The sequence below is a fragment of the Palaemon carinicauda genome, chromosome 1, assembly GCF_036898095.1.
Source record: "Palaemon carinicauda isolate YSFRI2023 chromosome 1, ASM3689809v2, whole genome shotgun sequence".
In the NCBI taxonomy this organism is placed as follows: Eukaryota; Metazoa; Arthropoda; class Malacostraca; order Decapoda; family Palaemonidae; genus Palaemon; species Palaemon carinicauda.
The window spans coordinates 187,673,703-187,700,653 of NC_090725.1; the positions used below are offsets into that span (position 1 = coordinate 187,673,703).

General features: G+C 46.4%; 1 protein-coding gene across 2 annotated transcripts in view; it reads left to right on the top strand.

Annotated features, from left to right (window-relative positions):
* Positions 1-26,951, top strand: part of pea (ATP-dependent RNA helicase pea) — a 274,698-nt gene that overhangs the window by 5,450 nt on the left and 242,297 nt on the right. For both annotated transcript variants that reach the window (XM_068386568.1, XM_068386562.1), the window contains exon 2: positions 16,262-16,350. In XM_068386568.1, the coding sequence (XP_068242669.1) occupies positions 16,262-16,350 (89 nt within the window). The remainder of the gene's footprint in view (positions 1-16,261; positions 16,351-26,951) is intronic.

Here is a 26,951-nt window from a genome sequence, read left to right on the forward strand (position 1 = left end):
AACCCTCGGGCAGAAGTCCAGACCCTGTTGAAGAAGGGCGCTCTCCAAGAGGTCCTTGATGGATCCCCAGGCTTCTTCAGTCGACTCTTTCTTGTAAGAAAGGCGTCTGGAGGCTGGAGACCGGTCATCGAACTCTCAGCCCTGAGCAAGTTTGTCAAACAAACTCCGTTCAGCATGGAGATGGCAGACACGGTCAGACTAGTAGTAAGACCGCGAGACTTCATGTGTACACTGGACCTAAAGGATGCGTACTTCCAGATCCCAGTCCATCCGTCTTCAAGGAAGTATTTAAGATTCAGCCTAGACAACAGAAATTATCAGTTCAAGGTGCTGTGCTTCGGTCTTTCCACAGTACCACAAATTTTCCCCAGAGTGTTTACCCTAGTGTCATCTTGGGCACACAGGATTGGCGTCCATCTCCCCTCCGTTATATGGACGACTGGCTAATTCTGGCAAACTCGTTGTCAACCCTTCTTCAACACTGAGACAAACTTCTGAGACTTTGCCAGGATCTGGGGATCATGGTAAATCTCAAGAAGTCTTCTCTGCTTTTTACTCAGAGACTGGTATACTTAGGCATGATCATAGACACCAATCTCCACAAAGCTTTCCCATCAGACGACAGGTTAACAAGGCTGAGAAAGGTCGCAAGACCTTTTCTCAGACGAGAACTTCCTGCCCAATCTTGGTTACGTCTCCTCGGTCACCTATCATCGCTGGCCCGTCTAGTTCCCAGTGAGATCCCTCCAGTGGCGACTCAAGTCCCGGTGGAATCAAGCTCACGACTCCCCAGACATCCAGATCCCTATGGGAGCAGCGGAACTGGCAGACCTCCAGTGGAGGGTGACAGACGAGAATCTACGAAAGGGAGTGGACCTTCTTGTCCTCCCCCCGAATTTGATCTGTTCTCAGACGCTTCAAAAAAAAGGGTGGGGGGCCCACGTGCTGCACCACACGACCTCAGGCCTCTGGTCAGAGTCAGAAAAGTACCTCCACATAAATCTCCAAGAGATGAAGGCCATCCTTCTTGCCCTTCAACAGTTCCAACAGTTCCTGGCAGGCCACTCTGTGGTGGTGATGAGCGACAACACCACAGTAGTGGCTTACATCAACAAGCAAGGAGGTACTTTTTCGCAGCAACTATCCCATCTAGCAGCAGAGATACTGAGATGGGCCAAAATCCACTCTATACCACTCTCGGCATGCTTTATTTAGGGCAAAATAAATGTGCTCGCCGACAACCTGAGCAGAGCATCTCAGATAGTGAGTACCGAGTGGTCTTTGGATCATCTAATAGCCAGCAAAGTCCTGACTTTGTGGGGTTCTCCGACTGTGGACCTCTTCACAACGGCCCTGAACTTCAGGCTCTCGCTGTATTGTTCCCCAGTCCCAGACCCCAAGGCTCTCTGGCAAGAAGCTCTCCAACAACGGTGGGACAACATCAACGTTTATGCCTTTCCCCCATTCTGTCTGATGAGGAGGGTACTCAACAAGACCAGAACATTGGTCAATCTTTCAATGACCCTCATAGCTCCGCTATGGCATCACGCAGAATGGTTTCCGGACCTTCTGCAACTCCTTACGGAGCCTCCGAGAGAACTCCCTCTACGACACAATCTACTCAAACAACACATGCCAACATATTCCACAAAGCCGTAGCTTCGCTACGACTTCACACCTGTCGACTATCCAGCATCTCCTCTCTCAGAGAGGATTTTCGCAACAAATTGCGATTAGGATGTCTGGTTACCTGGGTAAATCATCAGCAGCAGTCTACCAGGCAAAGTTGAAAGTCTTCTGTGGTTGTTGTCGTGGAAGGGATACACTATCTCTCCACTCGATGCCACTATTCCAGCAATAGCGGAGTTCCTTGTATATTTGCGTGAAGAAATGCACCTATCAGTCTCGGCAGTGAAAGGCTATCGCTCAGCCTTAAGCCTTGCCTTCAGACTGAAAGAAATGAACATTTCTTCATCGCCAGAACTTTCTTTTTCTCATACAGAGTTATGAACTTACCTGCCCCCAGTCGGAAGTGAGACCTCCCCCATGAAACTTGGTTCGAGTTCTGAGATCTCTTAAGAGACCTCCCTATGAACCATTACGCCAGGCAACAGATCGCCACCTGACTTGGAAGACGGTGTTCCTACTAGCTTTGGCTTCGGCTAAACGAGTCAGTGAACTTCATGATCTCTCATACGACATCGCGTATTCAAGGGGATGGGGAGAGGTAACGTTCAGCTTCGTCCCTGAGTTTATTGCTAAGACTCAGAATCCGGGAGTAGCGGATCCTCGATTCGACTCCTTCCGAATTTCCAGTCTCCGTACTGTAACAGATGACCCAGACCATCTCTTACTATGCCCAGTGCGGAGTTTGAGGCTGTATCTTAAGAGAACAGCCTCAGCCCGTTCTCGTGTGCGTGCACTATTCGTCAGCACAGGAAGGACCAAGAGGAGGGTCACCAAGAACACCATCTCAACATGGATTCTTAAGGTCATTGACCATGCACTGAATCCAGACCCTCCTCCGTCACGTCGCCCCAGAGTTCATGATGTCAGGGGCATAGCTATGTCAGTGCATTCAAGAGAAACTATTCAGTGACGCAGGTTCTTCAAGCTTGGGTGTGGAAGCGTCAGATCACGTTCACATCCCACTACCTGCAAGACGTGACCCACAGGAGACTTGATACGTTCTCTATCGGTCCTGTTGTGGCTGCACAACAGCTGGTTTAAAACCTCAAGCTCCTTACTGGACAAGTAGTAGAAGGTTGAGGGCATTGTTACCCGGTTTTAGTCTGCATGAGTGAAAAGGTTTGACTTTGCCCTTATTCTTTTCTTCATTCTCCCCTCTCTTGGGGAAAGCAGCATCCTGGGTTCTCTTCATAGCTGACCTCAAACCACTGCAGGTAAACCATGCTCCCTTGTGTACCTAGTATTAAGATTAATACTGTTGCGTCCCCTCACCCTGATGAGGTGGTATTGGGAAACTCCTGGTGCACAGTTTTTCCTTCTAAAGAACTCGGAATAGCTTTACCAGGACAGTCACACTTCTACATACCTCAACACACAGCTTGCATAGACTGCAAACCTTGCGTAGCAAGGTTTTAGCGAGGCGCAGGGACTCCTTATTGCTTGAGTGCTGACACACTCAGATAAGGAGCCCCCGGGTAAAGCTAAAAGCCAGATTGGCTGTAGATAATTTGTATTTGTTCCATAACTGGATTACAAATCGCGCTATTTATTAGGGGTTATACTTTCGGCGGAGCTGAAATGATGAGCCATAAAAATTTAACGAGGGTTAACTACCCACACCGCTAGTTAGCGGGGGTAGGGCTACCATTCCCGTTCACACACCTGTGATTTCGTCACTTTACTTTTGGCTCGGATGGAGAGCAGTTGTTTCCGCTCTTCCTTCTCGCTTATTCTGGACTGCCATTAATTTTTGTCTTTTAACTTACTTTTTCTTATACATGTATATATGAAAACATTCTTAATGTTTATGTATATATATGTGTATAGAAATGTGATAAGTTTCCTTTTTGGGCTCAAGCCATGTCATCCTGATGGAAGGTTTCTATTGGTAGCTTTCTAAGGGATATTTGGCTACAGTGATATTCCCAGAGAATTGACCTTTAGGTCTCCAGAATTCTAACTCCTGGCGCGAATATCCTTAAAATTTTTCTTAAAGATATCACATAATATTAGGGGACGTATATCTTGATACGACACATAGCAATCTATCTTCACCCCGAATAGCGTTTTTATTTCGAGGGGGAAGAGTGGCGAAAAACAGAAGGGGAGCCGTTATCAAGGTTACCCTTCCTCCCGTACTATTACGAGTATCCAAGATGGCGCTCATTCTTATTTTAGTAGCGATTGTGCATGGTGGTTTTCCCTGTTATCTAACGCTTTTGATCGTTATTGAGAGGATTTAATATGCAATCTCCAGCTGCTTCTGCCTCTGGAAAGTTGAGTATTTAGTCTTTACAGTGTATAATTTTTAGCTCTTGCTTCACAGTGAAATTAGCTTAATTTAATGTGTTTTGGAGCTTGGCCAGTCACTGGAGGCCATGGGCGCTGTCGTTAATTATGCATGTGTTATTTAGTTAGCAGAACGACATTCCCGGTGGTAATAGCATTAATAAATTGTGAAAGCTATTTAAGCATAATTATACTAGTAAAGATATATTATGTATATAAATTTCCTCTTCCTTATGTCGATCGTATACGTTAGAGTTTCGGTAATTTAGGTAACCGAGATCTAGCCCTGCGCTAGGCTACCTAGCCTATGCGCTTTAGTATACTTTCATTATCCCCGGTTACCCTCGTGTATCGTTTTATCAATTCAACAGGAGATAGTATATCTCCTAGAATTAATTATATAACTCGATACTCGTCTCCTGTGGAGATTCAAGGGTAATCCCTTCTTCCCTCTTAGTGCCGCCATAGGCGACAACCCTATCTTAGTCTTGCCATAGAGTAGTTCACTCAGGCTTGACTTGGCTAGTGTTTTCTGGCTTCCACCCTTGCCGGCGAGTATGCCGGCTTGGGTTTTCGATAGAACCTCAGAGTATTCAGTCTTTCTGCGAGCGGCAGGGTGAGTAGTCACTCCCCTGCCGGCTTAGAGCTGCCGACATTGGAGGCTAAGCCTCCCTAGGCCACACTTGAAGTGGTAGTATGATGCCACCACCTTCTCCCCTGCGGTCTAGAAGACTAGTCCTGTTTCGGCAGACCCTAGGCTGAAGAATAGATATTCTTCTGCCGCCTAGGATGGCGCCGATACTGAAACAATCTTTCACTCTTCCGTGGAAGTGGCGGCAATCCTGCCGCCTTCTTTTACACTTGATACAGGACCCTTTTCCCTTCCCCTCTCTGTCCTTTAGCGATGGCCTAGCTATCGCAATCTTGTGGCCGTTGTCCTGCAATCTCACCACTTGCCGGGTAGATTGTGGTGCCGGCCGGGCTCCTTACATAAGCAGCTGTATAGTCACTCAGTCTTTCCCTTATGGACACAAGGCTCTGGGAAAGGTTGTGCCTGCTGTGACGGCTGCCGGTGGGAGACCCCTCTGCTGCTGAGTGTTCTTCAGTCCTCTCTTGGACTACCATCCACATTCCTGAAACCGGCAATGCCGACAACGGATCTTGTGGCTGGATGGAAGCTTGAATGATGCATTCTCCCCTTCCATTTGAACACTCATTCTGGAGGAAGGCAGTAAGGTCATATACTTACACCCTTATTTATCATAAACATACATTTTAATAAGGCAGCCCTTCACTCCATGCTTTCTCTGTCTCTGTCAGCTAGTGCCTCCTGGTACTAACCCAGCCGGCAGCATGTCGGCTGGACCGGTGCCGTCAGGTACTTACTCAGTCGGCGGCATGCCAGCTGGACCAGTACCGTTACGTACTACCCAGCCGGCGACATGCCGGCCGGACTGTGCCGCCGGGTGCTAGCCCTCCCGGCAATATGCCGGCTGAACTACAGTATATGATTATACAGTAGCCAGTATATTTGCAGTATAGTATATACTGCAGACAGAAAACTATAGTATATATTATACAGTAGTTATTTTCCAACATACCTTGTGTATCCTTGCACAGTCTATTGCTGAGACCAATCCTATATTGAAAGAATAGTATTCCTTCAATACTTTGATTAGAAATCAGTTAATAACTTACCCCACAATATTAAATAATTCAAGAAGGGTCAGTGGTAGTATATACTTTTTCTATCCCTAGAGGTTAGAACCCTTCTCTTTTGAGTTTGCCCTGATCAGGAAACTATAACCTTAATATTGGGGGGAGGTCACAGCAATTGGCTGGAAAGGATACACAAGTATGTGTCTTTCCTAATTTCTTTCTAGCTTACTATCCTAAGCTATAATGGTTAAAATAAAATTTTGCATAATCTGTTTATCATGTGAGATAAATAACCGCATACAGTACTCATTTAATTTTCATTTCTTTACAGGAGGAACCCCAGATGAAATGCGATGCGATCTTCTGCAACCATAGGAGTAGGAACTTCTACGGTCACAAAGCGTGCAGGTTTCATGCCCCCTGCACCATCACTACCAAAACCCTGCAGTACTGGGACCCCCAAGTCTGCAATATCTGCTGGACCTTGGTGACCGAAGGTTTCGATGAACCCTAGTCAACGGAGTCGAGGGATACGGCACGAGAAAAGGTGCGCAAGTGGGTACGAGGGTTCCAGAAGAACTCTCTGGGACCATACCTACCTAATGATAGGATGCGTAGCTTGCTGTTCCCGAAAGCGGGTAGTGAAATTGTCGTGCCCCAAGCACGACCCGGACCTCCCTGCGTCCAGATTGCTTTCGAGACGGATGTCAGTGAGGCGTTGTAAAGCATTGACATCCACCAGGAGGAAAGGATGTCGGAAGTGTCTACGGACACTGATAAGGATCTAATAAAGGATGATCCCAAAGAGGAGTCTACTCTACCTCCGAAGGAAGATGATGATGTCGAGTCGGATTCCCTTCCGTCTGTGCCGGCACCGAGCGTTACCCTTGACATCTTCAGCTTCTACCCCTCCATTGGATAACATGAGCCAGACACTGGCCCATTTTACAGCCTTAATGGAGAACATTCACAAGCAAGGGAAGTGAGATTCGAGAGAGAGCTCTGTGAAGCTCCACTTACCGCCTCCTGAGGGTCATACAAGCAACCCAGAGTCCAAGACCTCTCAACCTGCTCCAAAACCAATCCCTGGAGGTATGCGGAGTTTATGCCGATTACTAACGGCAAACTCTACATCTCGGAGGAGATGGGAGCTCTCCCCTTAGACGACATCCAGTTTTGGCCAAGCTTTAACGCTTACCCTGATTGCTTTATTTGACTGAAGCATGAACCAACGCCAAAAGAGGATACGGAACCGAAAAAGGACATGGTTTTCGACCACAATAAGGCACAGGCTCTCTTGTCGAGTATCCTGAGAAAGGCGGGCTATTCAAATTCGAAAGTGTCCGCCTTGAGCAAGAAACACCCTACCTTTCTTGCTCCTGCTTCAATAGTCTTCCCCTTTACGTTGAAGGCATTTAAAACTGTTACTAAGGCAGTGGAGGCAGGCAAACCATGCCCTGCACTAGAGGAGTGCAGGCCTCTGTCGTTAGCCTTGCCCATGGAAGAGAAGGATTGGAAGGAAGTCCACCTAACCTTCTCAGTAGGGAAACTGGACGCAGACATCGCTGGACGACAGTTTAGCGAGAATCTCCCTAAACTTTCTGACTTTCTCTTGCGCAAGGAACAAGAGACGAAGGAGACACTTGCTGCATCCTTATCCCCACAAAACTGCATAGAGATGTGTGCAGGCCAAAGAAGTACCCCAGACATGCTCATGGTCTTGGCCAAAATGCATATGGCCACCCTAGTAAAGGACCTGTATGCTTTCATGAAGGCTAGGAGAGCGTGTAGGGAGTTCGTGTTCGCTGCTGCATCAGTGAAACATGAAACCAGGAAGCTGATATCTTCTAACATCTGGGGTAAAGATCTCTTCCCGAATGAAGTAGTCAAAGAGGTAGTTGAGAAAGCCACCACGGAGAATAGGAACCTTCTCCAGAAGTGGGGCATCTCTTCAAAGAGGAAGTCTTCTCCGGATGCGGGTCCCCAACCTAAAAGGAAGACAAAGAAGCCCAGACTTCCCCTTCGGCCTGCTCAACAACATCCCACAGTCATCATGACCGCGGTGCCCCAAGTGGTGACCCAAACACAGACCACCTTCCAAGTGGTGCATCAACAGCTGGTTGCCCAGTCACCAGCATTGAACCCCAGGTTTGAGAGGCAGACCACTACCTTTCGGCCGAAGGGTAAAGGATCCAGACGGGGCTCCTCTAGACATCCCTCAAGAGGTAGGGGAGGACGCGGTCGAGGAGGTAAACCTTCCGGACAATTGAAGCAAGGAGATGCTTCCGGTAGGAGGAAGGCTCCAACATTTTCAGGATCGTTGGACCTTCGATCCTTGGGCCCACGGCCTAATCAAGATTGGACTAAGATGGAAACGGAACAAGTCTCCACCATCATTTCCTCAATTCTTCCAACACTCCACCCCCTCATTAGAAAAATATACCTTAGAGCTCTTGAGCATACAGGTTATAAGGAAAGCAAAGTCCATCAAATTCCAGGGAAGGCTGTTTTGTGTTTCCAAGAAGGACTCAGTCAAACTCAGAGTCATTCTGGACTTGTTGCCACTCAACAAGTTTATAGAAAACAGCAAGTTCAGGATGTTAATCCTTCAACACTTAAGGACCCTGTTACCAAAAAGGGGCGTTCACAGTCTTGATAGACCTGGAAGATGTCTATTGGCACCTTCTACTCAGTGGCCCCCTCCTCTCCTACCTAGGATTCAAGTTACAGAAGATAAAGTATGTTCTCAGAGCCATACCCTTCGGACTTAACATACCTAATTGTTACAACACAGAAATTTTCTGCTACGCATCCCTTATTGTACGTCCTTTGGGCTAAATAGTATTGCTAAACCACTGGTACTCAAAATTGAGTGCTCAGTAAGCAAGCAAGGGGTTGGAGGTTTCCCCGTTCCTGGCTGGTTATTTTATACCTATTCTCCAGGTTTGCTGATATTCTATCTTAGGTAAAGACTCAGTTTTTTTATAGTTAAGAAAATATAAATTATCTTTTTGGGCTCAAGCCATGACGTCCTGATGGAAGGTTCCTTCAGTAGCTTCCTAAGGGTATATATGACTACAGTAGATATTCCCAGAGAAATTAAACTAAAGGTTTCACAGAATTCTAACTTCTGGTGCGAGTACCCATAAGGTTTCCCTTTAGGATATCGTATAATAACAGGGGACGTATGCTAGACACGCCACATAGCTATCTGCACCCCACATAGCGTTTACGCTTCGAGGGGGAAAGTGTAGCAAGTATGGGAGGAGCCGTTACAAAACTCTCCTCCTGCGTTACTGTTACGGTACCTAGCGATGTAAACAAACGGCCGCCATAGCTGGCCCCCATCTTGACTGATGTCACATCCGCGCGCCTCATTCCTTATTACGTAGTGTCCCTGACTAGGTGTTTTTTCCCAGTGCTCGCTAAGTAATTTTCATCATGTCGCAATCTTCAGTCTCGTCTTCTTCAGGAAAGTTGAGTACCATATTCTTGTATTGTTTAAATAAGCTCCAGCCATAAAGTAACAATTTTTTATCTTTAAATCTTGTGTTTTGTGGCGGAGCTGTGCCCCGACCGGTGGCGTCATGTTACGATGCTGCTGTTCGCCTTGCAGGCTTTTTTTAGTTAGCCAGAACAGCCTTCCCGGTCTTATAACTAATTATCAACATTAGTTAATTAGTCTTCATTGCTAGGAATTAGTTATATTATGCCGATAGTATTCGTTTCGGCGATCACAATTAGCCGACCCTATGCTAGATTATACTAGCCTAGCCCCTAGTCTCGATAGCTTAAGTGTTCATGTTTACTTCTTGCATGATATAATAAGTGTTCCTAGTGTTATATTACGGAATGAAGATATAGGCATTTAAACATACAAGATTCAGTGATTGCACAGATGTTTTTTCGCCTTCTAGGAAGTACAGTGGAACCTCTACACACGAACGTATCTACATCCGAATTTTCCAACATCCGAAGTAAAATTCGAGCAAATTTTTGACTCTACACCCGAATTTTATTTCGACACATGAAGTAAACATTACGCCATTGAGCGTCGAGTGCTCAGTTCTCTATTCTTGTGTGTATCGTGTGGTTGTCCTCTGTTTGGTCTGTTATTAACAGTGCTTATTTTCTTCCTTTTCTTACATTTCCTTTTTGATTTTACCTATAATCATGGTGCCTAAGAAGCTAAGTTTCAGTACAGGAAAAAGGCAATTCTTTCATTAGAATTGAAGCAAGAAATTATAGAAAAACATGAGAGCAGTGTGCATGTGAGTGATACTGTATGGCTAAACAATATGGCCGAAATAGGCCTATTATCTCGAGGATCATCAAGCTGAAGGCAGCCATTAAAGCAAATAACCATCGAAGGGGATCACCATTATTACAAGACATCTTAGCAATACCCTGGAAGAGATAGAATGCCTTTTGTTGATAGGGATAAAGGACAAAGAGTTTGTTGGCAACGATCATTTGTGAGAAGGGCCAGCGTGATGAACAGAAAGAAAGAAAAAAGTGAAGCAAAGAAAACCATGATAGCATTAACAAGCTCTTTTAAATAAGACTTCTCTCTTTTTCTGTTTCTCTCTAAACATAGCATTAACATGTTCTTTAAATAAAATCTCTCTCTCTCTCTCTCTCTCTCTCTCTCTCTCTCTCTCTCTCTCTCTCTCTCTCTTTTTCGCTGTTATAGTGTTAGATACGTCTATTATTTTTTTTCCGAGAGAGAGAGAGAGAGAGAGAGAGAGAGAGAGAGAGAGAGAGAGAGAGAGAGAGAGATTAAAAAAATGTGTTTAGAGTACATATGATTTTTAACAGCGTCAACGAGTTGAAAAACAATTAAATGTAACTAAGAAAGTAATAACAGCTAATCTGAATTCCTTTATTAACTAAAACAGGAATTGCTACGCAGTAAGAGAGACGGTCGGGGAGGAGGTAGAGATGGTGACTGCGATAACATACCGTAACTCGTCACTGAAAGTGATGAAAATAAAAAATTAAAAGAAAAAAAATGTAAAAAATATGAAATATAAAAAAAAAAGAAATAAGCTAAGTTAGATTAAAATTTCCGTAGTGTAAGTTACGGTATGTTATCGCAGTCACCATCTCTACCTTCTCGCCGATCGTGTCTCCTCGTACGCACACGAGTGTGTTTGTATCAATATTTGTTTTAGTTAATAAAGGAATTCAGATTCGCTGATATTGTTATTTTTAGTTACATTTAACTGTCTTTCAACTCGTTAACGCTGTTAAAAATCATAAGTACACAACATATTTTTGTTTAATCTCTCATTTTTGTTTAATCTCTCTCTCCTCTCTCTCTCTCTCTCTCTCTCTCTGTCTCTCTCTCTCTCTCTCTCTCTCTCTCTCTCTCTCTCTCTCTCTCTCTCTCTCTCTCTCTCTCTCTCTCTCTCTCTCTCTCTCTCTCTCTCTCTCTCTCTCAGAAAAAATTAATAGACGTCTCTAACACTAACAGTGAAGAAGAACAGAGAGAGAGAGAGAGAGAGAGAGAGAGAGAGAGAGAGAGAGAGAGTATTTATTTAAAGAGCATGTTAACACCATGTCTACCTTCTCGCCGATCGTCCGTCTCCTGGGTAGCAAATCCTACACCTGCGTTGGCCTGTCTCTAAGGTAAAGTGGCAATAAAACACATTTTTTGTTTATTATTTCTTTATAATTATCTTTTTTACATGCTTCTTACATATTATGCAGTAATGTTATTGTTATGTGTAATTATGTGTAGCCATTTATTAAGGATTTATTATGGGTTTTTAGGCTGAGGAACGAATTAAATGAATTACCATGTATTCTTATGGGAAAATTCGTTTCTACATCCGAACATTTTCTACATCCGAAGTTGGTTATGGAACGGATTAAATTCGTATGTAGAGGTACCACTGTATACAAGGGGTCTCGGTGATCTTGGTAGTCGACTCCCTTGCCCCTAACCTAACGCTAGGGCTCTTGTATACTTCCTCACCTCCCCAGTTACCTTATCTAAGGTAATCTCCTCCCTCTGAGGTAGCCTAGGCTACATCCTAGCCCTCCTACCTTGTTACATTCGGGTAGGTTAGGCTAGGAATGTTCCTTCCCCACTCCTTGCCATAGTACATGCGCTTTGAGTTTGGGACGGAACCTCAGAGTACTAGTCGTTTGTCCCCAGCCCTCCTTTAGGAGAATGTACTCTCCTTCTGGTCCCTGCTGGAGGGCGAAGGTGGTGGGGCTCTGTCCTTCCCCCTTGTCCACACTTGATTGGGTTACGACCCTTCCTACCTGTGGCCTAGCGACTTGTCCTACCCCTGCCTTTCCTGGTCTAGGGGACTAGCTCACCTAGCCTAGGTTAGGTAGTCCAAGGGAATTCTGCTTCTTTATAGTTTAGGACAGGACACTAGTGCTTTACCTACTCTTTGCTAACCTACCCTAGGCTGGAGAATGGACTCTTCCTACCTATACAGGCTAGCCCTGAACAGAATCCCCACCCCTGGGAGTGCCGGTGGGAGCTACGCTTCCCCCATACACTTCCCCTCATGACTCTCTCCCCTCCCCCTCTATCCCTTTCGTGTTGGTTAGCCATCACACCCCTGTCCGTCGTCCTACAACTCCACCGCGTGCCGGCGGGTTGTGGGTTCGGCTTGGTCCTTTCGTTGGTTAGTCCGCACTGCTACGCGTCCCGCATATAGTCGAACTATGGGAAAGCATTCTTCGGTCGGTCTGCCGGCGGAGGACCTCCCTGCTTTAAGTGTTCTTCGGTCCTCCCTTGGGCCGCCACTGGCAACATAGCCGACTGCCGGCTCTCTGCCGCCGGATGAAAGGCGCAGCCCTCCCTTTCATTTGAACACTTCTTCCGGAGGAAGAAAGGAATGGGTACTGGGTATTACCCTTCCCTCTCTCTCCTCTTATCTTATCCCTCTCTCTCTCTTAGTGCCAGTCCACTGCCGCCTCCACTCTGCCGGCGCTACCCGTCAGTGTCTTCGGTACCCTAAATGTCTCATTGAATGATGTCAGTGTCGGTCTGCCGTTGCCGGCCATCTACCGGCTGCCTAAGCTTATACATAAATGGAATCTTATATTATAAGTTTACTAACTTAATTCTAATCTAAGATTACTGTAAGTCATAATGGTATTGACTTCCAAATACTCATTTCCTCTTTCTTTTACAGGAGGAGTATGTGAAGTGTAAGAGCGCCTTCTGTGGTGTTCGTCGCCCGAACTTCTACGGCCACCTGGCGTGCCGAACCCAAGCTGGCTGTTCCATCTCGAAGGGGAACCTTCGCTATTGGGATCCACAGGCCTGCACAGTATGCAAGAGCCTGCTTAATGAGACGTTCTTTATCTAGAGAAGAGGGCCAGATACAGTTCGCCGAAACAGGGGAACTTACCGTCTTCCCTGACCCAACGTTTCTCGCTAAGAATGAGCTCCCTACTAAGAGGTGGGGTCCCCGGAGAATCTGCCCTCTGAAGGAAGATGTCTCTCTATGCCCAGTGGAGAGTCTAAAGGTCTATCTTCGAAGAACTTTAGACTTTGGCGGAGGACAACTCTTTAAAGGAGAAACATCGGGAAGTGATTTGTCAATTAAACAACTAAGGGCGAAGATCACCTACTTTATTCGCAGAGCGGAGCCTGACAGTACACTCGCAGGTCATGATCTTAGAAAAGTTGCCTCTTCCCTAAATTTATTCCAAGGAATGGATTTCGAAAGCCTTCAATCTTTCACGGGCTGGAAATCCTCGAGAGTGTTTTTCAAACACTATGCGAAGCAGGTGCGCGAAGTTAAGAGATTCGTGGTAGCCGCAGGTAGTGTATTAAAACCTGCTGCTTAGTGCTGCGTAGGACAGTGAGTTATTTCGGGACTCTAACTCAACGGGTGCCTGTGTTGACCCTAGTGCGATACATAGTGATTTTAAGTGCCACTTAGTGTCACGAGAGACTGTTCTTCGACAAAGTGAAGTAACATAGACTTGAACACGTATGCCACGTTTATTTCGACATGAAGTGTATTAAGACTTTAAAAGACTTTACAGTTCCCTAGGAACTTATGTGTGTAATGGCAAGTTCTTTCTTTTCAGATTCCACACCTTTGTCTTATGTAGTCTTTAGTCTATGTTTGTTAACCAACAATTTTTACTGTAAATTATTTACTTTATTTCATATTATCGCGAATATTTTCTCGAATAAAATAGAAATTTCGCTATCATATGCGTCTTATTTCGCCCTACTGTATGAAATACACTACTGTTACAGAGTTTTATTGCCCCTATTTTGATCTCTATTATAATTCATGTTATAATATTGCTCCTATCTGATGTATACTCACCTAAAGAAAAGTGAAATATTTGTTCCAACACAATTACTTAACTTTCCTGATCTGTCTGCGAGACCGCAAGATCTTCGTCTACGGGTGAGTCTTCTTCATCAGGTTACTTCAAGATGTTCCTTTCGTCCAAATAGGACTTCCCTGCCAGGGGGGCAGGAAGTCATGTCATAGTATATGCCATTGGTAGTGACATGTAACGGAGATGTCACGGTCTCTAAAGTCATCAGACCAAAGGAATATTGTTTTGAAGTCGAAGGCACTACCAAAATGGGAAAAATCCACGATACACTAATTCTCTGGTACACTTCCATCTTCGCTCAAAATCTATTTTTGGGTGAGATAGCCTTGACGTCCTGATGGACCCGCCCTAGTTCTCTATTCTGGCCTGTCAGGCCCCTCCCTTTCTTATTGTATCATGGAGGCTGACAGAGACACCGGAAGGAATGAGGTGCGCGGATGTGACGTCAGTCAAGATGGCGGCCGTTTGTTTACATCGCTAGGTACCGTAACAGTAACGCAGGAGGAGAGTTTTGTAACGGCTCCTCCCATACTCTGTCACACTTTCCCCCTCAAAGCGTAAACGCTATGTGGGGTGCAGATAGCTATGTGGCGTGTCTAGCATACGTCCCGTTATTATACGATATCCTAAAGGGAAACCTTATGGGTACTCGCACCAGAAGTTAGAATTCTGTGAGACCTTTAGTTTAATTCTCTGGGAATATCTACTGTAGTTATATATACCCTTAGGAAGCTATTGAAGGAACCTTCCATCAGGACGTCATGGGTATCTCACCCAAAAATAGATTTTTTGCTTCGCTCAAAATCCGTTTTAAATTTGTCATATTGATGAAAAATGTGTGAATTTTCATAGCCATACAAACGTGAGTCCTGTAAGTTACACATTATTATTATTATTACTACTACTACTACTACTACTACTACTACTACTACTACTACTACTACTACTACTACTACTACTACTAGGGAAGCAGCAACACTAGTTGGAAAAGCTGGATGCTAAAAGCCCAAGGACTCCATCAGGGAAATATAGTCCAGTGAGGAAAGGAAACAAGGAAATAAATAGAATACTAGAGAAGCAATAAACAACTAAGATAAAATACTTTATGAGCAGTAGCAACTTTAAAATAGATGTTTCATAATTACAGTACAAAACTTCAAAAAAAAAAAAACGAGATGAAGATAGATAAGATAGAATAGTGTACCAGAGTGTACCCTCAAGTAAGAGAAATCTGCCCTAAGACAGGTGAAGACCATGGTACAAAGGCTATGGCAATACCCAAGACTAGTGCCCTCCTCCTAGAAGAGTTACTTACCATAACTAAAGAGTCTCTTCTACCCTTATCAAGTGGAAAGTAGAGAATTACAATGCAGTAGTTAACCCCTTGAGCCAAGAAGAATTGTTTGGTAATCTCATTGTTTTTAGGTGTATGAGGACAGACAAGAATGTGGAAAGAATAGGTCAGACTATTTGGTGTATGTATAGGCAAAGGAAAAAAGGCCATAACTAGAGAGAGGGAGCCAACGTAGTACTGTCTGGCCAGTAAATGGCCCAATAAATCTCGAGTGGTAGTATCTTAACAGGTGGCTGGTGCCTTGGCCAACCTACTGCCTACTACCCATAATTTCCCACCTCAGCTGCCTCACAATTTCTAGGAGAGGGTCAAAGTGGCTTACTGTAGTTCTATTATTCATATCAATGGGGGGCCACCTAACTAGGAGCCCACCTTAACACTGCCACTATCTCTTAATATCTCCTGGGAAAGTCAGACATGTCAGATTTTGGTTCACAAGGCCTTCTTCCCTCCTAAGTATGAGTTGCCTATTAAGGACGAGAGTTTGTTTTCATGTAAGAACTAATCACATATTTTTTAAATATTTTATGATTTTCCTAACTGTATAAACTTGTCATTTAAGTAACATTTCCTGCCTTAACTCCCCAAAAGTCCCTTGCTAGAGCATAAAAGCGAGTATATAGCTGACTGACTAGTGGGTAAGGCTTACCCACCATCACTGATAGTTTTACCCATCTTGTAGAATTTTTAATGGCTGTTCCAGCCTCACTGAGGTCATACACCTATTGAAGAACTCCGGCTTGTATAGCTCATAATTACAAATTACTTTAAAAATTAAAAATGTTTTAAGAAGCTTACACCTCTTAGATACAGTATTAGCATTATGCCAACCAAGTATAAAAATGATAAATTCTGTCATTATAATTCTGCTTATGATATGGTCACCTGAAGTGCAATATGGTTTCTAATATTTTAATTCTTGTTTTTTTTTTATAGCCGAATTCATCATATCGCTAGCTGAGAAAAGCAAACGCTTTGACAAATTTAAAAAGGAACTTGAAGAGAATGGTGGTGACCAGTTTGCTGTAAGTAAAATTAATGATTTTTCCTTTTCTAATTACCTTGTACCATGGAAAGATAGCTTTTTCTTGTAATTTGTTAGTTGTCTTTCAAAACATATAACATTTGACTTAAACTGTACTGTGAACCAACATCTTTATATAAAGTCAAACTCACAAATTTTTGGTAGAAGTTGGTTTGAAGTATAATTTGTTCTGTAACTGGAATAGAAACATACTCTATTTATAGGGGTATTACCTTTAGCGAAGCTGAAAAACGAACCATTAGACTTTTAGTGAGGGTTAACCACCCATACCGCTAGTTAGCGGGGCTGGGTAGTAGTTACCCCTCTCACTCAAACACCTGTGACTGTACTTCACTTTACTTTTGGCTCGGGGAAAGAGATATTGTCTCTTTCCCCTCTCCAGCCGACCGACCTTTTGACTTTTTAATCTTGTTCTGTTCCGTAGCTAGAATACAAACCTATGCTATTTATTAGGGGTATTACTTTCGGCAAAGCTGAAAGGATGAGCCATTAAAATTTAGTGAGGGTTAACTAATCATCCCGCTAGTTAAGGGGGTTAGGTGGGATAGCTAGCTACCCCTCCCGCTCACACACCCGTGACTGAGTTCACTTTGCTTTTGGCTCGGATGGTGATTGGTCGTTGTCGCTCTTCATCCTCACAATCTTTAGACTGCCATTTAATGCTTTTTCTCTTTTTCTTTTCAGTATTTTAGTGTGCCTTGACTTCTTCTGGCAACCATGCATACCTGCCCTCGCCCTGAGTGCCGCACCTGCGGTACCTTTATATCCACCGAGGATACTGATCTTCACACCCTTAGCCCTATCTGCAGAGGTCAATGGTGTGATGTGTTTAATAAGTGTTGGGAGAGGTCTGCATCCCAGTGTGGAAAGGTTTAGGCGATGGCGTAAGAAAAAGTCTTAGCGGGACTCTTCTCCTTCAAAGGTTATTTCGAAGCAGAAGAAACTCAAGGCTTCTTCTTCTGCTTCCCGACCTTCCTCCGAAGCTCCTGCTTGTTTGGCTTCCTCCGGAGGATCATCGAGTAGTAGCGCAGGCTGCCTAACCCCTGGACAACCTTGGTCCTCGAGAGACGGTGTTGCTTCCCCTAGCGAAACGCTCCCGCCTCTCCCGGGGGTGGGGGGTTGTGGGGGTTTCCATGTCACTGTTTCCTCTTCTCTAGGTTTGGCCATTCTTGGGGTTACCGGGTTCCAACTCCAAGAAGGCCCTACTGCAGCTACTTTGCCGGGGTGCTAGCTCTCAGTTTTAAATATTAAACTTAGCCGGTGAATATATAAATAGCTTACGTCTCCGACGGTCGACAGATTCCAAAAACTCGCGAGCGATCGCCATGAAGGTTGTCGGGTGTGCCCACCAGCGCCGACTATCGGCCAGATACCGCATATACTTCTCAACCAAACCAGTTCTTCTCTGTCGGTGGTCCAGACAACATTGGTTCCGCTCGCGCTTGACCTCAAGTTTCTACCGATTGGTGAAGTACTTGGTTTTGGTTTTATTGCTTTCGCTGTGTTGGTTTTTTCTTCAATAAAACTCTTGAAACCCTTTTTTGATTATTGTTGATGAACTTGGCTTTCCTTTGGATTTTCTTTGGATTTTCATAATGGCTGACCCTTCTCCTGTCTATCGTAAATGTGCGAAAGACTGTAACAAACGTCTTCCGAAAGCTTCTCTCGATCCTCATACTGTTTGTGGTAATTGCCGGGGTAAATCCTGTCAATTAGGGGATCGATGTGAGGAATGTGTGATTTTATCGGAATTCGAGTGGTTGGAGTATGAGAAATATACTCGGAAACTCGAAAGAGACAGGGTGAGAAGAAGCTTTTCTAGATCTATAGATTTTTCCTCTTCCCATGCCCCTGAAGCTAATCCTTCTCCTGTAGTGGTAGTTTCAGAACCCCCTATTGGCACTCATGAACCTTCAATGCATGAAATGTTATTGGCTATTCAAGCGTTGGGTGAGAAGGTCGAAACCTTGGCATCGGACAGGAACCAGCTTATGTCCGACGTTAAACTTTTAAAGGGTCAAAGTGGTAAAGTGGAAAGTCAAAGTGGTAAAGTGGAAAGTGCGACTAATGTGTTTAGTGTTGTGACGGAGGGTTCGTCTGTTCGTGCTTGTCACTTGCCTAGTCCGAGACCTATTTCAAGCTCCCCTGCACCAGGGAGAAGGAATGTCGTAGGACTTAAGGGAGTGAGAGGTGTAAACCAACGTACAGACGTTCCCTCAAAGGTATCAGACGTTGCTCCTCAAGCATGTCCTTACCATAAGACGGGAGAAACTAAGTTCTCCTCGTCTTCCGATGATTCGCCTCATAAGAAGCCTTGGCGTAAGGTTTCAAGACCCTTAAAACGCAAGTCAGTCCCTTCAGGACAGGTCCAGCGTCCTGGCTGTAGTCATTGGGACAGCTCTGACCGTATTCAGTCATTGGATGGCTGTTCTCCTGTTAAGCGTAAACGTGACGCTGAGTCCGAGGGTCTCGTTCGGTGCTATGACTTGCATGCACAGACGTTGCCGACGTCACGGCCCGTTTCGACTCCCGTTGACCCTAAGTGGAGTGTCTTACAAGACATGCAGTTGAAACTTTCATCCTTAATGGAAGTTTATGAGCATGACCAGGTTCGTAAAGATCCTTTGCTTGCGGTTCGTCAGTCCGGCAAGTGTGACTCAGGTCTTCAACCACCTAAGCGAGATTGGTCTCGTCATTTTGACGTTAGCGCTAATGTTAGCGGTGCTGTTAAACGTGACTCTGATCGTGTTCCTCGTCAGTCACGTCAGTTACGTGACGTTGAACTTCATTTTCCGCAGTCACAGCGTGACGTTCAGCAGCGGTCACCGCAGTCCCGACGTGACGTTCGTCGGCCGACTCCGTTGTCCCGACGTGACGTCGAACGTCAGTCGCCGCGGTCTGGTGTTGTTTTTCAACCTCAAGACCTGCAGTCTGTGCAGTCCCGACGTGACGTCGGACGTCAGTCGCCACAGTCTGTTGTTGTTTTTCAGCCTCAAGACTTTCAGTCTTTGCAGTCTCGACGTGACGTCGTTACCTCTGCTTTTGCTGCGGCTCCTTCGCATATTGATGTAGCCTGTCAATCGTTGCCTCCACGGCATGCTTCTCCGTGTCGAAGGACTTTGCCTTTGTCGGATGATGTTCCTTCGGATGAGGAAGTTGTTGATCCCCTGCCTGCTGATGTTCCCTGGGGACCCTTTCGGATGGAGAGGATCCTAGGGTTGCTCAGCAATCCCTTGACTTTGAAAAGATAATGCTTATCTTTAAGGATCTGTTTCCCGATCATTTTGTTACTGCTGCTCTAAGTTTGACACACCAGCGGCTAGGTTTATCCCGCCTTTTCGTGGCAGAGCCCCCAGTAGGGGAGGCTCTCGTGCCGATAGCAAGCGAGGCAAGAAGAGAGGAGCTAGATCCTCACGTGGCAGAGTCTGACTGCCCACGTCCTTAGACAGCAGTAGGTGCCAGATTGACCAACTTCTGGCAGGCCTGGGAGAAGAGGGGTGCAGACCAGGAGTCTGTTTTGTTGCTGAAGGAGGGTTACAAAATTCCTTTTGTACGAAGACCTCCTCTTGTGGAAGTTCTGATAGACCTCTCTCCCATGTATCGAGAGGAGACAAAGAGACAGGCGTTACATCTTCAGGTGTCTCTGTTGTTAGAAAAGGGGGCGGTGGTGAAAGTCTCGGACCTTCAATCCCCAGGTTTTTACAACCGTCTCTTCCTGGTTCCGAAGAACTCAGGAGGTTGGAGGCCAGTGCTGGATGTAAGTGCTCTCAACGTGTTTGTTGTAAAAACAAAGTTCACGATGGAGACCACCAAATCCGTTTTGGCGGCAGTCAGAGAGGGCGACTGGATGGTCTCTCTCGACCTGCAGGATGCGTACTTCCACATTCCGATACATCCAAATTCTCAACATTATCTGAGGTTTGTGTACAGGAAGGTGGTGTATCAATTCCGAGCACTGTGCTTTGGCCTCAGCCCTGCTCCTCTTGTTTTTACGAGGCTCATGCGGAATGTAGCGAGGTTCCTACATTTATCGGGGATCAGAGCCTCCCTGTATTTGGACGACTGGTTACTCAGAGCGTCGTCCCGTCATCGCTGTCTGCAGGACCTACAGTGGACTTTGGATCTTGCGAAAGAGTTAGGTCTCTTGGTGAACATGGAGAAGTCGCAACTGACTCCATCCCAGACCATTCTCTATTTGGGGATGGAGATACAGAGTCGAGTTTTTCGGGCTTTTCCGTCTGCCAACAGGATCGAGCAGGCTTTGCTCAAAGTCCGTCTCATGCAAGAGAAAAACCGTTGCTCTGTGAGAGATTGGATGAGCCTCCTGGGGACTCTTTCGTCACTGGAACAGTTTATCTCTCTAGGGAGACTCAACCTGCGCCCTCTCCAGTTCCACCTAGTCATCCATTGGAACAAGGAGAAGGGTTTAGAGACGGTCTCGATTCCAATCTCCGATCCAGTCAAGACTTGTCTAGCTTGGTGGGACAGCAATATAAGACTTCGGGAAGGTCTTTCTCTGGCAGTCAAGAACCCAAACCATGTGTTGTTTTCAGACGCATTGGATTTGGGTTGGGGGGCGACTCTGGACAATCTGGAATGCTCGGGTCTTTGGTCCGCAGACCAGAGGCGTCTTCACATAAACTGCAAAGAGCTTTTAGCAGTCCATCTAGCGTTAAGGAGTTTCGAGAGACTGATTCGAAACAAGGTGGTGGAGGTGAATGCGGACAATACCACGGCCTTGGCTTACATATCAAAGCAAGGAGGCACTCACTCCCACTCTCTTTTCGTCATCGCAAGGGACCTTCTCATTTGGTCAAAAGATCGAAACATCTCTCTTTTGACGAGATTTGTCCAAGGGGAGTTGAATGTCTTGGCGGACTGTCTCAGTCGAAGAGGTCAGGTGATTCCTACGGAGTGGACGCTCCACAAGGATGTGTGCGAGAGACTTTGGATGACTTGGGGTCAACCCACCATCGATCTCTTTGCGACCTCGTTGACAAAAAGGCTCCCGACTTATTGCTTTCCGGTCCCAGATCCAGAGGCGGCCCATATAGACGTTTTTCTTCTGGACTGGTCTCACCTGGACGTTTATGCCTTTCCACCTTTCAAGATCCTAAACGAGGTGCTGCAGAAGTTCGCCTCTCACGAAGGGACCAGGTTGACGTTGGTTGCTCCCCTCTGGCCCGTGAGAGAGTGGTTCACAGAGGTACTTCTATGGCTAGTAGACGTTCCAAGAAGTCTGCCGTTGCGGATGGATCTCTTGTGACAGCCTCACGTAAAGAGATTTCATCAAAGCCTCCCCGCGCTTCGTCTAACTGCCTTCAGACTATCAAAAGACTCTCTAGAGCTCGAGGGTTTTCGAAGGAGGCAGCTAGAGCGATCGCGAGGGCTAGAAGATCCTCTACCATCAGGATCTATCAGTCAAAATGGGAGGTATTTAGAGATTGGTGCAAGTCCTCCTCTATTTCCTCTTCCAGTGCCTCTGTAGCGCAGATTGCGGATTTTCTGCTTTATCTGAGAAACGGTCGCTCCCTCTCTGTGTCCACCATTAAAGGCTACAGAAGCATGTTAGCTTCTGTTTTCAGGCATAGAGGTTTGGATCTTTCTAATAACAAAGATCTTCAAGACCTGCTTAAGTCTTTCGAGACTTCCAAGGAGCGTCATGTTTCGACTCCTGCTTGGAACTTGGACGTGGTCCTACAGTTCCTTATGTCAGACAGGTTTGAACCGTTAAATTCAGCCTCCCTGAAGGATCTTACCCTCAAGACGCTTTTCTTGGTGAGGTTGGCTTCGGCGAAAAGGGTTAGTGAGATACATGCTTTTAGCAAGAATATCGGCTTCTCCGCTAATAAAGCAGTATGTTCTCTTCAACTTGGTTTTTTGGCCAAGAATGAACTTCCGTCTCGTCCTTGGCCTAAATCATTTGAAATCCCCAGTCTTTCTGAGATTGTGGGGAATGAAGTTGAAAGAGTGCTGTGCCCCGTTAGAGCTCTTAAATTTTATTTATCCAGAACTAAACCGCGATGAGGTTGTTCAGAGGCTTTATGGTGCTCCGTTAAAAAGCCCTCTTTGCCCTTGTCTAAGAATGCGTTGTCTTATTTTATTAGACTTTTGATTAGAGAGGCACACACTCATTTAAGTGAGAAGGATCGTAATTTACTTAAAGTAAAGGCTCATGAAGTTAGAGCGATAGCAACTTCGGTAGCGTTTAAGCAAAATAGATTCCTTAAAAGTATTATGGACGCGACCTTTTGGAGAAGCAAGTCGGTGTTCGCTTCATATTACTTGAAAGATGTCCAGACTCTTTATGAGGACTGCTACACATTGGGACCATTCGTAGCAGCGAGTGCAGTAGTGAGTGAAGGTTCTACCACTACATTCCCTTAATTCCAATATCCTTTTAATCTACTCTTGAAATTTTTAATCTTGTTTTGGGTTGTACGGGAGACTAAGAAGTCTTTCGCAATCTTTTGATTTGGCGGGTGGTCAAAATATTGTTTCTTGAGAGCGCCCAGATTAAGGGTATTGATGAGGTCCTGTTGTAGGGGTGTTCACCCTGGTTATAGCAGCTCCTGGGAGTCTTTCAGCATCCTAAGAGGATCGCTGGGCTTCGTGAGGATAGCGGACTAATGAGGCAGAGTAATCATCAGAGTCAGCTTCCTTATCAGGTACCTATACTTAAGTTTGTTTTTTGAATATTTGTCAAAAACTCTTGAGCATATACGCCTTTATTGTTTTAATACTGGTCTCTACCCACCACCATGGGTGTGAATCAGCTATTTATATATTCACCGGCTAAGTTTAATATTTAAAAATTATATTTTCAATTTAAAATAAATTTTTGAATATACTTACCCGGTGAATATATATAATTAAAGGCCCTCCCTTCCTCCCCGATAGAGACCCTACGGACTGAGAAGAACTGGTTTGGTTGAGAAGTATATGCGGTATCTGGCCGATAGTCGGCGCTGGTGGGCAACCCGGCAACCTTCTTGGCGATCGCTCGCGAGTTTTTGGAATCTGTCGACCGTCGGAGACGTAAGCTATTTATATATTCACCGGGTAAGTATATTCAAAAATTTATTTTGAATTGAAAATATCATTTTTCGTTGGAGTTGGATCCTCGGGCCCTTGTCGACGTTGTGGTATAAGAGGACTCATCTGCTGCCCTGCCTGTCAATGTTCCTGCCTCTTCTGCCTCTTCCGCCGTTGCTGAAGACTGCCCTTCCCCCCTGCTGAACATCCTTCGAGGAGGTAGCAAAGTCCTAGGCACATCTCTCTTACAAGTGTTTCTCCCTCTTGAGGGAGTTCAGTCATAGAGACTCCTCCTCGGAGGACTGCTGCTGACGGTCAGCTTGCTGATCACCCGGCCCCTAGAGAGCGTCACTGTGGTCATCGTTCCCAACGTGCTTGCCCTCCTCTTCGCCTGAGAGGTGCTTGTTTGCCATTGCTTAAGAGATACCTCTGGCTCGTCAGCCTCGTCATCGTAGCCCTCCTTAGAGGAGAAGCCCTTTCATCCGACGTCACCTGGTTCTCGAACTTCGCCTGCCTTCGGACTTTCTCCTGACGACGCAGCTGCTATTTCCCGAACCTCGGTTCAGGACTCTCCGCATTAGGATTGCTCGCAGTCAGAGGATGTTCGTCCTTCTGAAGGACTCATCTTTTCTCCAGATAGTCAACCCTCGACTTGCCAACCTCCTGCTCGTCCGTCTCCTGCTCACTCTCCTGGTTCCCGACTCCCTTCCGCTCGTCACTCTCCGTCTTGTTATCTGCCTGCGCGTCAATCACCTGCTCGTCTCGATGATGCTATTCGTCATGCTCCTACCGACCATCGTCGGCCAACACGTCGCCCTCGAAGTTTATCACTGTTGACACTCGTCAACAAAAGTGCTAGCGAACGCTAACGCTTAGGTGACTGTTAACGTGGCATGCACTTGTTTGGACGAGTGCCAACAGCGATAAACTCCGAGGGCGACGTGTTGGCCAACGATGGTTGGTAGGACCACGACGAACAGGATCATCGAGACAAGCAGGTGATTGACGCGCAGGCGATTGGCACATAGGCAGATGACGAGACGGAGAATGACGAGCGGAAAGGAGTCGGGAACCAGGAAAGTGAGCAGGAGATGGACTAGGAGGAGGTTGGCAAGTCAGCGCGCAGCAAGATGACTACCTGAAGAAAGGATGAGTCCTTCAGAAGGACGAACATCCTCTGATTGCGAGCGATCCTCATGCGGAGAGTCCTGAACTGAGGGTTGGAGACTAGCAGCTGCGTCGTCAGGAGAAGGTCCGAAGGCAGGCGAAGGTCAAGAACCAGGTGACGTCGGATGAAAAGGTTCCTCTTTTGAGGAGGGCTACGATGATGAGACTGATGAGCCAAAGAGGTACCTCTATACCAATGGCAAAGGAGCACCTCTCAGGCAAAGAGGAGGGCAAGCACATTGGGAACGACCACCACAGGGACGGCCTCTAGGTGCCGGGGGATCAGCAAGCTGACCGCCAGAAGCAGTCCTCCGAAGAGGAGTCTCTATGAGTGAACTCCCATGAGAGGGAGGAACACTCGCAGGAGAGACGTGCTTAGGACTTTTGTTTAGCAGGGGGGTAAGGGCAGCAGACGAGTCTTCCGATACCACAACGTTAACAAGGGCCAGAGGATCCAACTCTGACGTCGACGAAAACTGCGTGCTAGCACCCCGGCAAGGTAGCTGCAGTCTTCATCGTCATCCAACGCATCAGCCTGCGCCGACTTGCCAATGTTTGCCAGCGTGTCAACGCTCGCCAAAGCGCAAGCATTCACCTACGTTCCAGAGCTCTCCTCTGTGTCAACCTTCAGCAGCTAGGCAACGCTCGCCAACACCTAGGCATGTACCGCAACATTGTGAAGCACAGACAGAAGTCAACATCCATCATCCTCCGCCGACTTCCAAGAAGTCACATCATCTTATGGAAGAACAGGTAGGTGGTCATAAACTAAAGGAGCAGGCGCAGGAAGGTAGGCTTTTGCCCTCCAGACCATTGGTCCTCTCACCAAGGAATGGGAGTCTTAGTCCACGGGCCACCGTCACCCCATTCCCCTCCCTGCAAACGCATTACAGAGCGACCGACCGACCGGGAAAGAGGGAAAGGTCACTTCTGGGAAATTTAAGATTCCAGAATTACTGGCATGCAAGGCAAACCCATGCTATCCAGCGGTTCCAGAGAAGACTCCTCGAAGGGAACCTTTGGTTTCCTTCCCTTCGGGGGATCTATCAGATAGCACCAGCATCAACAAACAGCCCTGGTTTGTCTCCATTGTCAGGGCAGTTTTACAAGCTTACGGGCCTCTCCTCTCAGCCTGCATCTCGGAAGCCTATGTGAGCCTCCAACATCTTCGGTTCCAGCAGACGCCCGGCAAAGAACCTCGGCTGTCTCTTCCCTGAAGAGGAAAAGAGGAGTCCCAGATACCATCTCATCTTCTAGGGTGAAAGTGACCCCTGTGAGGCTATCAATGACAACGTTGAACCTCTCTGGTTCTCCATCCACCCGCTCTCCTTGGTCACCGCCACCTCAGCCAAGGGAACTTCATGAGGAACCTGTTCCGGTCTCCTCCCTACCACCTTTGGAAGAAAACTCCCCTCGTGATGAGAGCACCACACCTACGAAAGCAACTAGGAATTCCAGACCATCCATGCTGGAAGCTTACCCTCTTCCTCACAAGGAGTCGAAAGACTCCAAAACGTTGTCTAAGTTCTCTTCGAGGACCTTCAGACGTGCAGAAACAGTCAGTCACCCTAGAGACGACTGCAACCCACCCCGAGACAAGCTCTCGGTGGTGGACGAAGGAGACCGCTGCAAGTCCCACTTCAGAGGGGGAACAGGAGTCAGAGCACGCCTATTGGCAGGTATTGACTGTGATGAGGGTTCTCAGTGGGTTTTCTGACCCGAAGATAACCCCCCAGGAGGGCAAAGACACAGTCTTAGACTTTGTCTTCGGCTCTCAGAAGCCCACAAAGTCTAGCGCAGCCTTGCCCTGGTCTCAGGGGCTGAAGAGTGCCTGCACTGAGATCGCCGCACAGCTCTCTTAAGTTCTCCTCCTCCCTTTGTTCGGGCTCCTCCCCCAAGCTCCTCCCACCTCCTCGCGTTCAGCAAAGGAGGTATTACGAGGTCTTAGACGAGCCTAAACCAGCTCTTCTACTCCACTATTCTCTGGAGGAGCTGGCTATGGGGATCTCCCCAGAGAGACTCCAGCCGTCAGGTCGCGTTCTCGGTGACAGAAATCCTTGAGCAAAAGGTCGCAAAGTACTTCGTGGCTAGATTTATGGTTGGGGTCCTTGGGAATCCTGGTTCAGATAGAGGATTTCTCCAAGGAAAGTACCAGGAAGGCGATGGAAACCTTCCTCTTGGGTACCCGGACCATTAAGTTCGTGGTTCAAGTGTTGAACTTGTGGGCCAACACGTGCTGATTTCCAGCTCACCGATCCACAGTTCGCCAATCTCTGGTGCTCGCCAGCCTTGCGGCGTTTGTCTGTCCGACACTCCTCTCCTACCTCTCACCATCAAACTGCTGTTTGTGGCTCACCGTTGCCGATTGCTAGCTTGCCG